The sequence below is a fragment of the Dipodomys spectabilis genome, unplaced genomic scaffold, assembly GCF_019054845.1.
Source record: "Dipodomys spectabilis isolate Male_0828 unplaced genomic scaffold, ASM1905484v1 ptg000051l, whole genome shotgun sequence".
NCBI classification, from domain to species: domain Eukaryota; kingdom Metazoa; phylum Chordata; class Mammalia; order Rodentia; family Heteromyidae; genus Dipodomys; species Dipodomys spectabilis.
In genome coordinates, this window is record NW_024870728.1 from 11,915,347 (window position 1) to 11,928,482 (window position 13,136).

At 53.2% G+C, this 13,136-nt stretch overlaps 1 protein-coding gene across 1 annotated transcript; it reads left to right on the top strand.

The window, feature by feature from the left end:
* Window positions 1-6,285: 6,285 nt before the first annotated feature.
* Cryba2 (crystallin beta A2) lies at window positions 6,286-8,977 on the top strand. Its single transcript, XM_042679255.1, has 4 exons — window positions 6,286-6,451; window positions 7,074-7,215; window positions 8,250-8,392; window positions 8,775-8,977. Exons 1-4 carry the CDS (start codon window positions 6,291-6,293, stop codon window positions 8,920-8,922), a joined length of 594 nt encoding a protein of 197 aa, XP_042535189.1. The 5' UTR covers window positions 6,286-6,290; the 3' UTR covers window positions 8,923-8,977.
* The last annotated feature ends 4,159 nt before the right edge of the window (window positions 8,978-13,136 follow it).

Genomic DNA, 13,136 nt, shown 5'->3' on the forward strand with positions numbered 1-13,136 from the left:
AGCGCATAGAGCCCGCGAGGCAGCAGACTTCCATCCCCTCAACAGTAAGGGTGAGACCCAAAGGGAGGCCAAAGAAAGAGAGAGCCAGAGAGAAACCTGGAGAAGAGGAACACACACATAATGGTGGAGAACAGGAAGTGGGAACTGCAGAGAGGTGAGGGATTAGAGGCTGGGTAACCAGAGGTGGGAGGCTTGAGGTATGCAGAGGAAGAGGGAGCTGTGAAAACATACTGGGGTGCAGAAATTACCCCCCAATAGAGGATATAGAGGTGGCCTGCAAATGAGGACAGCTGGGGCTGGAAATGGGGTGGAATAAGGGCTATGTTAGAAGATCAGTCTCTTCCCATTAAAAGACAGATTCGTGGCCTGGCTGGATACTGAGGGTTATGAGTGATGAGTATAGATCTGACTCCATCTCTCCCTGCCAGGTCACCGCTGGACAGGCCAACAGCTGGGGCAGCTGCCCTCCCTCCACCCACTCGATGGCTGCCCCAGCCTTGGACTTCTCAGCTTGGAGGCTGCTCAGGTTCTGTGTAAGAGCGGGGAGACTTGCCCGTGGGTGGTGGGGGTTCATACCCAGGTGCTAATCCCCATCCAGCCAAGGCAGTGCCAGAGCCTTGATGACCTTCTTGGAGATTAATCCCCATGGAGACGGCAGCAGCTGCCCCCTCACTCTGGCTAGGCCAGGTGGGTGGCTGGGTGGGGCGGGCAGAGGCTGGAGGGGAGGGGAGGGAGCCTTCCCCAGGTTCTGCTCTAAAGCTAGCGGTGCTGGCAGGCCCCTGCAGGAGCAACAGTCCACTTGTTACTGGCAAAAACCTGAGGCCTCAAGACAGAGAACGAGTAGCTAAAGTGTTGGCCACTTATACAGCCAAGAAAAGCATCAGGAACAGAAGACATCTTCCGTTCCACACCCCAGCATTCGTTCCTGGAGAGCAGAGACCCGAGCAAGAGCAAAAGAGATTTGGGGCACCTGTTCTGACCCCCTCAATCCTAGCTCATGAGCCCAGTGGTTCTTGTAACGTCTGTAGCATTCCGTGGAGAATGCTCTGGTGGCTTCTAGAAGGCAAAGGTGGCAAGGAGGGTACAGATCTGCCATGCTGGCTGCCCTGGGCTCTCCCAATCCAGCCCCAGGGCTAAAGTGGTCATACTTAGCAAATACAACAACTGTTAACAGCCAGTACTTGGTGGATGAATAGTACAGGCCGTTTTGTGTTCTGTGTATGTGTAAATATTCAAAATAGTCTTTGGATAATTATTTTCATTTGCTAGAAGGAAAAATGGAGAAGTAGGGTGCAAAGTCATTCAATTTACAAGCTGAGATGTGACCTCATGCCTACTCTAGGAGCCCTTCAATGCCTGTGTAACTGTGGGGCGTGGGGCACATAAAAGGGCACTGCTCAAGTGTGTCTACATCTCCCACAGTGCCTGGCACATAATACCATCTCACTAAATATTTGAAGAATAAGTTAGTGAGCAAATGTCTATCCACACATAAGCACGATGTTGAGGTGTTCTGTTCTACATGTGAAACACGTAGGCTCGTACCCACATATCCATAACTGTGGGTGACCGTGTTTCCATTTGTCTGTGATCCTGTGTGGTGTTCTCTCCCTGTGAGCAGGCAGTGGTGATGGGAGGCAGCCTGCCGCCCATCTCTCTAGATGGTGGTCATTCTTCAGCACCAGCCAGGGGCAGAGAAGAGGGGCTCTGGGAGACGGGATATGGAAGAGGACAATGGATCTGTGGGGGTTGGGCTCCCTCCTTTGCCAGCCTGAACCAGGCTACTCTTTCTGCACAGAGCTATCTCTGTCTCCCGGGAGACCAGGCTCGCACTTGCCCCAGGGAAGGAGTTCATCTGCCTGTTTCCAGAGCCAGGGTGGGGCAGGGACTGGGGAAGCAGGGCTGGAAAGGAGGGGCTGATGATGGGACCAGGATAGCTGAGGGCACCGTTCACAGAATTTGCATGTTCAGTTTCCAAAGTCCAGATCATTTCCCTGTGAAATGAGAGGAAGAGGCGGGAGCAGGCTACCCTGAGAAGATACTGGCTATCAGCACCTCTAAACTGCCCAGGAGTACTGAGAAGGAAGACTGGGGACTAGGATTCCATCTGGCTCTTCTCTGAGACTTTTCAGGGACTTTACTGGGATGGAGGCCTGTGTGGGAGCTCGGGACTGGCTTTCATTGTAGACTCTACACATCCCCACATGGGAAGAGGGTCTGGTTGGAATCTGGAGAGGCTCACTGAAGGAACTGGGCATGAGTCTATGAGGGTTTCTCTATGGGATCTTCCAGGTTTGTAAGAGATTGGTGTGTAGAATCCTGGTGTGAGGCAGGTTGGGAGTAGGGGTAATGTTCTGGGATTTCTCTGTGGGATCCAAAGGTCCTTATCTTGATAGACTGGATGGACTCCACCTGGGGATTCTCTGAGGTTGCTGAGGTCCCTATGGGATCCTGGGGTGTCTTTGAGATATAGATCTGAGGATGCCAGGGTTTTTCTACTCGATTTCCTACTCCATGCCAGAAGGCTGAGCCTGTGGATTTGGAGCAGGTAGAGATGATGGTGCTGAGCTGGCAAACAAAGCCACCTGGGCATCTATCCTTCAGGAAGCTGAGTACAACTGATCTGGGAAAACAAATAGGAACAGCTGCTGGGGCTGTGAGAGGGTGTGAGGGGAGACGGGCAGGAGCTGGACCAGCTGGATGGGAAAAGGAGGATGGGAGGGGGCCACAGAATAGAGAAGGAATTACCCCATGCGTCCCATTCTGGCACACCAGAGCCCTTCCTGGGCTCTCTCCCTCAATGGCTCCTTCCCATTTTGGGGGACTATGAGACCTAAAGCAGAGAAGGGCGTGGGACCCTGGGAAGGCTTCTGAGCTGGTGGCTCTCAGTTCTGAGAGAACCGGCTGCAGACACACCTAAAAGCCATGGAGCAGTGGATCTGAATACTATTTTCCTAATGAGGAGAATGAGGTATAGAGAAGCGAGAGGCTGGCTAGTATCAGGATTAGAACCTTAGACTCGAAAGGGGCTGGGGCTTCTCACATCTCACTCAAGTGCTAGGCGGTGTCTAATTCTGACCTGCATCTCACTGTGGCCTTCCTCCACCTGCCTTCTCTTAGTGTCTGTCTCTGTCTCTTGCTCTCGCTCTCTCTTTCTCTGTCGCCCTTCTCCCTGTGAAATACTGTTGTCTGACCAATACCCCTTATACTGGAAATGTCCCAGTTCTGAAAACAATAACAAAAACCACCTTGGAACTAACACACCGGGCCAGTATCACAGACAAAGCAAATGCACAATCTGACGCATTTGCTAGCCAGCGAGGCAGCCCTTCCAGACCTCAACACCCCCACCCCCACTCCCTTCACCTCTGTTGTGCAGATTTTCCAGCCAGTGAGGACTGGCTATCTATGCCTCCTGGTGGCCAGCTCTAGAATTGCTGGGTGGAAATGGGAGAAGGAAAACCATGGGACTAACTCTTGCATGTTCACACTTGTGAAACCGAGCAGGGGCTAGGACACCAAGGTCCACAACCGGCTCTTGGCTCAGCCTGTAGCTTGGATTCTTCCTTGTGGTTAGGGTAAAACTATACCCCATTTGTGTTTGTCTAGCCTATTCCCCCCAAGGAACAGTGTGATCAAATCCCTAATCGAATCCATCTAAAGTTGTCCTGACCCATATCCTTCTAACTCGGACTTTGCCCCCTGCCCCTGTAACCTAGAACTTTAAAAGTCAGAAGTTAGTAGGATGACGCCAGGGGCGCTGGAGGCTCATGCCTGTAATCCTAGCTACTCAGGAGGCTGAGATCTTGAGGATTGCCGTTCAAAGCCAGCCCAGGCAGGAAAGACCATCATGAGACTCTTATCTCCAATAAACCACTAGAAAACCGGAAGTGGTGCTGTGGCTCAAGTGGTAGAGCGCTCGCCTTGAGCTGAAGAGCTGAGGGACAGCGCCCAGGCCAAGTTTAAGCCCTCATGACCGACAAAAAAAAAAAAAAAAAGTTAGTAGGATGGACAACCCCCTACTTCCACTGGAGAATTTACTCTGCACCTCTTTCCTACTGACATTTGACTCACACTTGACCATCAATTTGTTTACTTACTTGAGAAGTTTTATTGTGTGCCTATATGTATGAATTTAGCACAGTGCTAGATTTGAGGACAACCATGACAAGGTAACCAGTCCTTGCCCCTGGGAGTGGAGCTTACAGTCTAGCAAGGGAGACATCGGCACACCCATAAACACAGGCTTTTTAATGTCTTGAGCAGGACACCAGGAGGCTGAGATTTGAGGGTTAAGGTTTGAAGACAGCCTGGAGAGGGTATAATAGTTCGTGAGACTCTTACCTCTAATTAATCAGCAAAAAGAAGTGGACTTGTGACTGCATTAGTAGGAAGTGAAAAGATAAAAGAGAGTGCCCAGGTCCTAAATTTACACCCCAGGACTGGCACATGCACAAATCTGTCTTTATGGAATGATAAATGCTAAAGAGAAAACTACATGATGTGGTGTAGCAAGAGTGCCTGGAATTGCTTATCATCCAGGAGGTGACAAAGCTGTTAGCCATGCCAACATCTTACCATTGACATAGCAGGGAATGCGCACCGCAAACCTAAAGGCTCTAAGGAGGGAGTGGGCTTTAAGAACTGGCAGAAAGGATGGCAGACAACAAAGCTACCTTTTCAGGAGCTGGGGTGATATGTGTGGCCAGGGAGCCACAAGACAGTCACAAGACAGCATGGGTGTGGCAGAGCTGTGGCTTTGGATTCAAACTCAGATCTGTTCACTTCTGCACATGCACACGGACCTTTTTGCCCTGTTCTGAAGATTCAGAAGCACCTGGCTCAGAAGAGCAACAAATTATTAGTTCATTTCCTACTCTTCTCTTCACAAGTCCACTGGAATATCCTATGTACGTGCGCACGTGCGTGCGCGCGCACGTGCACACACACACACACACTTTAGAAGAGGTCTTTGTGTCTACTGGACAGCTGCCAGTGGTGGGGAAATTTCTTTCCTGGAGCAATCCCCTGGGGGTCCCTAGCCTTTTCCTTGTATTTGTGTTTTCTCCCTCTCACCACACATGGCACTGTAGTATTGGGACAAGACCTAGGACCTTTGCTTTAAATTTTCATCTGGGCCATCTAGCTGTTGACAACTTTGACCATGTCATGGACCCCTCTGCCCAGGCCTCTGCTTCTCTCTCTCTGGGAAATGCAGAACAGAGACAGAGCAGTGTTGGCATTTAGCTGACACCTCTCATGGAAAGCCTGAACAGAGAGCCTGGTCTAAACTGAGCACTCAGTAGTAAGGGGGTAGCTCTCCGGCCAAGTTAAGACTAGGGCCCTGCATCCTAGACCCTGGCAGCGCCGTGAGTCAGGAGCCAGAGATGGAGATGTTCTCCCCACCAGCCACGGCTCTCCGCTTTGCTTACTATTATTGCTAAACCCAAGGTTGGTGATGAAAGCCTCTCTCCGTTGTTTCTGCGCTTGGCGCCACCTTGCGGCCAGGGCCGACCACCGCCTGACCTCGGGTTCCAGGGCCGGGGAGAACTGGAGAGCCAGCCCCTGGAAGGTAGTTTGGGAAGAAAGGGGTCGCCAGGGGTCCCGATGCATCGATCTTCCAGGGAGAAGAGGAGTGCGAGGTTTGAGGGAGAGGTGTCGGCGGAGGGCCTTCTCTACCTCCGCCCTAGCGTCACCCAAAGAGAGATGAAGAAAGGGGGCGAGGGGATGGGGAGTCTCAGACTTTGGGAAGAACTTCCGCGCGCTGCGCCCAGGAACACGAGGTCGCAGCTGGTCATCGGGGCTGGGCGGCTCAGGCCCGAAAGAAAGGAAGAAAAAGAAAGCGCGGAGTCAGCCGGGGCTGGGCTGGCGCGCGATCTGCGCTTCAGCACTTTCCGTTGTAATCGCCGCCGCCAGGGGCCAGATCGGCGGCGCTGGGAAAGCCCTTGGCTCCCTGGGGCCGGCCCGCTCGGACCGAAGCCGGCCTGCTGAATCAGCTGCCCCCCGCCCCGCGGGTGAGGGAGCGGGGCGGGCGCTCAGCCTGGCTATAAAGCCCCGCGCGCCAGGCTCGCGCGCAGCCTCTCCATTTTCCCTTCCTGGTGCGCTCACACACCCGGTGAATACCCGGGGTAGGGGCGGGGTGGGGCGGGGCGAGATGCGGGAGAGCCCCCGGGCAGCCTGGGGTCGGGAGCCAGGCCTGATCCAGCTGCTGGGGTCCGTCGTACCCAATTGGAGCTGGGCAGGCTTTGGCTAGGTGAGAGCATGGTCCCGCCCTTCCTGTCCCAGCAGCCATGAGCAGCGCCCCCGCGCCGGGCCCGGCGCCCGCGTGCCTCACGCTCTGGGACGAGGAGGACTTCCAGGGTCGTTGCTGTCGGCTGCTGAGCGACTGCGCCAACATCAGCGAGCGCGGGAGCCTGCGCAGGGTGCGCTCGGTCAAGGTGGAAAGCGGCGTGTGAGTGATCCTCCGGCCCAAGCTGGCCTAGCCTGGCCAGGAGCTCGGCTTCCATTCGGGCGAGGGGACTGGGATCTGGAAAGGCGGAGGCTGACTTCCGTCTCTGAAAAGCCCGGAGACAGACTCACCAATGTGGGAAATCCCTCCGAAACTTCCCATCTGTCTGCACAAAAGGTTTTCCGTGTGGTGACCTTGTTCCCCAAAGTTTTTCTCTGAGCAAAGTTAGCTCCTCGCTTCCATTGAACAAAACGGAGGAGGGGGGAACTAGTCTTCTAGAGCCCAGATTGGAGCTCTTGGGAGAACGGAGGCCTGGTTGCTGACACACAGGGCTGGGAGGCCGGGTGCTTCCTTTATGCAGGTTGTCTAAATCCGTGGAGTAGGACAAGCTTGGTTGGATCCTCTTTGTAACCTGAAAATCTTCTTCCAGCCTGGAGGCCCCTCGAAGCTCAGATAACTCAGCCAAATGGCCAGCAGTGGTTGTGGGTGTCTCAAAGGAAGGACTTAGGGTTGGAAAACAAAGAGACTGGGCTTTTTGATGTTTTCATCCACAGCAAACAAGGGGGAGGGAGAGGAAGGAGTGAGGCTGAGCAGATGCCTCCCAGCTCCCCTTCTTCTTTCCCAGATGGGTGGCCTTTGAGTACCCTGACTTCCAGGGACAGCAGTTCATTCTGGAGAAGGGAGACTACCCTCGATGGAGTGCCTGGAGTGGCAGCAGCGGCCACCCCAGCAACCAGCTGCTTTCTTTCCGGCCAGTGCTCTGTGCGGTGAGCACAACCCATTTCCCCTCCTCCTGAGCCTCCTAGCTCCAAGTACCCTAAAGGCTATTTGCCCTGCCCAGGGCATGTCAACAAACTCTTAGATAACTGGTTTACTTACAATTGCTTCCCCCGGAACTAGACAGGTTTCTGAGAATTGTGGTTGTGGGAGCAAAGCCAGTACCCTGGAAGTCAGCACCAAGGACAGTGCTAAGATATGACAGTCTGAAGGGCCCAATGGTCCTTCACACCCACAGCCAGGCCTCGGCCATCCAAGAGCCCTGGGAGGTTGGAGTGGCTGCTGCGAGCCTCATATACAGACAGGTGCAGATATGGGACTCGGAGGGGCAAAGTGACTTCTCAAGGTCACAAGGAAAAGAGACTAGGACTCAGTCTAAGGATCCAGGCTGAGGGGAGTCTCAGTGTATATCTTTGTGTTGGAAAGGAGGACCATTTGTGTTTACTTAGGTATTTGTAAATCATAGGGCTGCAGTAGAGGGCAGAAGGACACAGCCCAGCATCCCAAGAGGCTGAGGATCCCTGCAGGAAGGAGGAAGGCCCTGGTAGTAGGGAAGCCATGATACAACCAATGGGATACTCTGGCCTGTGTGTGCCCTCCAGTACTCCTTAGCTAGGCCTTGCCTTGTGTGTGGGCTGGTGGCTAGTCAATGAGACTCTTAGAGGACTGCCTTGATACAGGGGTCTGACTTCTCACAGGACCTCTGGTCTGGTTTTGTTCTGTTTTGTTCTGAAAAACAGCCTATGTCACAAAATGCCTTCTAGTCCTAACCTGAAAGGGTCACCAGGAACTCTTCAAGTTTCACCAACACAGTCATAGCAGGGGCTAGGTGGAGCCTCTGAGAATCCCAGCTTGCCTGACTTCTGGGGAGATGATGGAGTCAACTCTGGGAGTGTTTGTAGGAGCCAAAGAAGCTGCACCATTTTTTGTTGGGTGGGGATGGGAGAAAACGGGGCTGAGGATGAATCTGTGAGTGTCCCTTTGGAGGACCTGACCACTCCATCCTCTCACCCTTATGCCTCAGAACCACAGTGACAGTCGAGTGACACTGTTTGAAGGAGAAAACTTCCGTGGCTGCAAGTTTGAACTCAATGATGACTACCCGTCACTGCCCTCCATGGGCTGGACCAGCAAGGATGTGGGTTCCATCAAAGTCAGCTCTGGAGCGTGAGTCCTGGCACCCAAACAGGGAGCTCAGAAAGAGCCAGGAGGCAATGTGAACCTTTGTAACCTGCAAAGAAGGTGATGAGGAGAAATGATGGGATGCTAAGAGTCACGGAAGACAGAGGGGGTGTGGAAGAAAGTGAGAGGCTAGAGAGGCCGAAGGACAAAATGGAGAATGATGTGGGGAGGGCGGGGGAGGGGGTGAGAACCTGGGTGGGAGACAGGATGAGGAGAGTGATAGGAACCTGGAACACCAGCCCATCACCTTCCCAGACAGGCAACGCTGGAGCTTGGAAGTTGAGAGCCAAGAAGCAAGGACCTCTAAACGGACATATGTCAGGGTGGGTGCAAAGCCCAATGACCACCTGTTTCCTCACTGACCTAGGTGGGTAGCCTACCAATACCCAGGCTACCGAGGCTACCAGTATGTATTGGAGCAGGACCGGCACAGTGGGGAGTTCCGTACCTATGGTGAATTCGGCACACAGGCCCACACAGGACAGCTGCAGTCCATTCGGAGAGTCCAGCACTAGCTTCCACACCTCCAGTCACCTACCCTAGGGACCCTCAATAAAGGTCCCTGAAACTGCCTGCCCCTCTTAATCTCCTTCATATCTAGCTGTGAGAGTATGTGTGTGTGTGTGTGTGTGTGTGCGCGCGCGCGTGCACGCACGCACGCGTGCATTCCGTGATGCTGGGGATGGAACCCAGGGCCATCAGTACACTAGGTAACCACTCTATCACTGAGCTACACACCCAGCCCTGGTGTCTCTCTGAGTGTTGCTCTCCGGCAACCTGACTCTCTCTCAGGTGCTAGCACCTTTGTCTATCAAGCGTGAACTGGCTTAGACTGGGTGTGGGTAGGCTTCATTAGGGCTGAGAGTTAACAGCTGGTTGTAGTCCTGAGGATCCTGTTAAACACAACCAGTGAACGCCCCTCCTTGTTAAAGGCCCACCAACACAGGCCAGAGGTAACTACAAGCCCAGATGGCATCTTCCATCCTCTAGATGGGTGGATGGACACATCCACACACAATAGAACTGCAGCCTACACACACACTCGAGCCAAGTACATGCCAGATAGAATTCGGTTAACCTGTGACAATGCTCTGTTAACATTCTTCTCTCGTACATAGGCCGCTTTTGGCCTTATCTTCATCCTGATTCCCCATCTCATCAAGGAAGACTACCAGCCTCTTTAAATGGTTGTCTTTCCTCCATTCTCAGGAGAGCAATTACTTGCAGGCTCCACTATCTCTTAGGTCTTTCTAAGAGAGGGGTCTTTGTTTCTATGAGCTCAGTCCCCAGACCCTTTGAATAATAATAACAACAACAACAACCTTCTGATCTTCAACTCCAGCATTTCCAGCCCTTCCTTTCATCTACTCTAAACTATCCACTTGTCATTCTCCTTACCTTTCAGTGAGCTGGAGAGGCTACCCCTTACCACTAACTGACATATGAGCCTGGGTTCAGGGATATGGGGAAGGGCTCTGATCATTGTGATGATGCAGTCCCCAGGAGTCTAGCCAAGCAAAGTTTGGCAGCCTCAGCTCCTTCACCTGTACAGTGGAGCTATTGGTCCCTGCCTTCTGTGCTTGCCTTCTATGTTTTAAGGATTCAATAAAAAGTCCCTGATGCTGGGCGCACCAGTGGCTCATGCCTGTACTCCTAGCTACTCTGGAGGCTGAGATCTGAAGATTGCAGCCAGCCCCAGCAGGAAAGTCCATGAAACTATGATCTCCAATTAACCACCAGAATACCAGAAGTGGTGCTGTGGCTGAAGTGGTAGAGTGCTCATCTTGAGCTGAAGAGCTAAGGGACAGTGTCCAGGCCCAGAGTTCAAGCCCCACATCCGACCCCCCCCCCAAAAAAAAAGTCCTTGATATATCTATGGTGTTATGGAAGAGTAATGGAGCAGTCAGTGTAGGGCCCTACATTCCCCTATTCCCTCATGGGTCTTGGGTTAGGTCAGGGGAATAAGGGACAGAGCTCTAGAGAGGATATGAATTCTTCTTAACACTTGGTGGACTTCTGGGCCCATAGACCCTGTTGCGTTTGATCCTCTGATTATCCTCCATTGTTTATTTCACTAATGAAGAAACTGGGGCTGAGTGATGTCATCCACTTAATTGGTGACAAGATTTGAGTACAGGATTCCTGATGCCAGATTCAGGCTAAGTCAAGGCGGAGCTGAGCTGTGGCTACCAAAAGCTTCAGCTTTAGCAGAATCCCAAGCATCTGTAAGCCCTAAAGGAGCCTAAACCTCCTGGCTGGTCATTCCCTTTGCAAGATGGTAATAATAACTAGAATTAATTGTATATCACCTGTTATAAACACATCACAAGTATCATTGTATGTAAGCTGTACAATTCTCTACACAGGCATTTAGAGCTCCATTTTACAGACAGGGAAAATAAAGTATAATACAGATGTCATGGGACTATCCCAGAAGTCATACAAGTAGAAAACAGGTGAATAGGAGTTGAAGTGGCTTCAGAGCTAGCAGCCTGCCCCCTGCTGCCTCCTTCCACGAGTAGAGAACAGACAAAGGGAAATCAGATATTTCTCCTTCACTGAGCTCCCCTGTTTCCAGGATGGCCTGTGGTTGCTGGGAAAAATCAAGATGGTTTCAGGAGCTGAACAGGGCACTGATCTCTGGGTCTCAGTTCCTCCCTCTGTATGAAGAGAGGGTTGAGCATGATCATATTTGCCATAGCCTTTGCCAGCATGGATCTTTTCAGCTTTTCTGGACCCAAGGGTTAGGTCTGCTCCCCATATCCATCACTGATAGACAGCTAGAATGTGGAGGTCAAAGAGATCAGAATGTTTTCACCCCTTTTCATTCTGGGCAGGCCACTGGTGCCCAGCAATATGACATGAAGGAAGTAGAGAGGAGCACCTTTCCACACAGAGATTATGGCCAATACCCACCCTTTCCAGCACTTGAGTACTCTACCAGGCTGGGCACAAAGCCTGAGCTATAGACCTTTGCTCTGAAGAGAACTGTAGTGTCTGGGTAGAATCCTCCTCCTCCAGAGCATCTATCTTCTGTCTCAGCCTTCTGCTGAGAGTATTGAGTTAGTGGACCTCCGTGCCATCTCCTTGTTTTCAATCATTAGTGATTGGAAAGAAGCAGTAATGCAGCACAGGAGAAGGATTGGAATCTTGGTCCCCAACCTCAAGGCTCTCTCCTGTGGTACTGAGTTTGATCCCCTGGAAAATCTTAACTTCTATCTTTGCTCCCACTGGACTCCATGTTGGGATCCTGAATCCTCCATGCTTTTCCCTCTAGGATCCTCAGAGGTCCTGGGACTCTTCCCATATGCTTCCCCCAAAAGTGTACTTTCTGGCTCCTTCTCACCCTTCACCAGCAAAGACCAGACTCTCAAAGTTAGGGCAAATGAAGGTAGATTGGGGCCCGTGGAACCTCAGGAGTAGGACTTTGCAGCTTCCTTCAAATAGCAGAGCCCAGGATCAGGATTCTGCTAGAAATCTGCCCATTCTCAGGCCCCTCAGCCCTGGGTACAGGTGAGAGGGACACCACAGATGCCTCACCAGTGTCTATAGAGGGACAGGTGTTCAGCTACCATCCTTCCTTAGTTTGCTTCTGCAGACCCAGAGAGTCCACAGGTTCCCAGAGACCCTCATCCACCTGGGAGCCGCCTCTGCTTCTTTGTATGAGTTAGAAAAAGCCATGTACAGTACGTAACCCTGGAACTCCACCAGCATGAGAGTGCTAGGGGTGGGGTGGGGGCAGACTAGGAAGACAATGAGAGAGAGAGAGAGCACTGTAGGGAAGATGAAGGAATCAGGAGTCTATCCATCTCTCAGTGTCTCTGGAAGGACTACAAGAGTAGGAGGAAAATATGACAAAACCTGGAAGACCCGAAAGACCTAGAAAGAGGGCGGGGAAGGAGAGAAGGAGCAATCTACAAGTAGCCAGGGGTGATGCCTGGAGCCCTTCGGCTTGGGGGCCATAGGGAGACAGGAAACCGCTGAAAGCTTGGGGACTCGGGTCTCTAGGGAGGAGCAGAGTGGGAGACGTGGAGGGAGAAGGCTGGGGTGGGGGGAGGATAAGCCGAGATAAAAGGAGCGACGGCTGCTGGGCCGGGAGCTCAGCGACAGGAGAGAGGGAGGGAAGCGGAAATTTAAAAGTGAAGATGCAGATAACGCAGCCTGGAGACGGGAACCGGGTGGGAGTGGGGGGGGGGGGGAGGGAGGAGTGAGTGATGGAGAGGGGCGGGAGCGGGTTGGAAGGAGAGCTCTGGGGAAGGGGCCGTGGTCTCCGGAGTCCGAAGTGGGGCCTGGTTCCCCCACCCACCCACCCCGCCGCCCCATCACTGTGTGCAGAATCAGGGAGGCAGAAAAGAAATGCGCTCCTGGCCCCGACCGGAGCGCGCGGCGCTCCCCCGCCCTCGCGCCCCGTCTCCCGGGCGGCGGGGCGCGGGGGGCTGCCGGGTGCGCTTGGCTGTCGCACGGCGCGCTGGAGACTTTATTGCGATGGCAAGATAAGAGGGGCGGGGGCGGGGTCCGGGGGGCCGAGGCGGCCGCACTTTAATTAAAACGGAAATTGCGGCCCCTGCCCGCGCGGGGACCGGAGGGTTCCAAGTCGCCCTGTAGCTGTGAGCAAAGCTCCAGGACCACCCCCCCTCACCATCCCTCGTCGTCCCCCCCCTCCCCGCCACACCCGGGCTGCCCCCTCCCGCCAGGCCCTGCTGGACCCGGCGCCGTCTTCTCCTCCCCG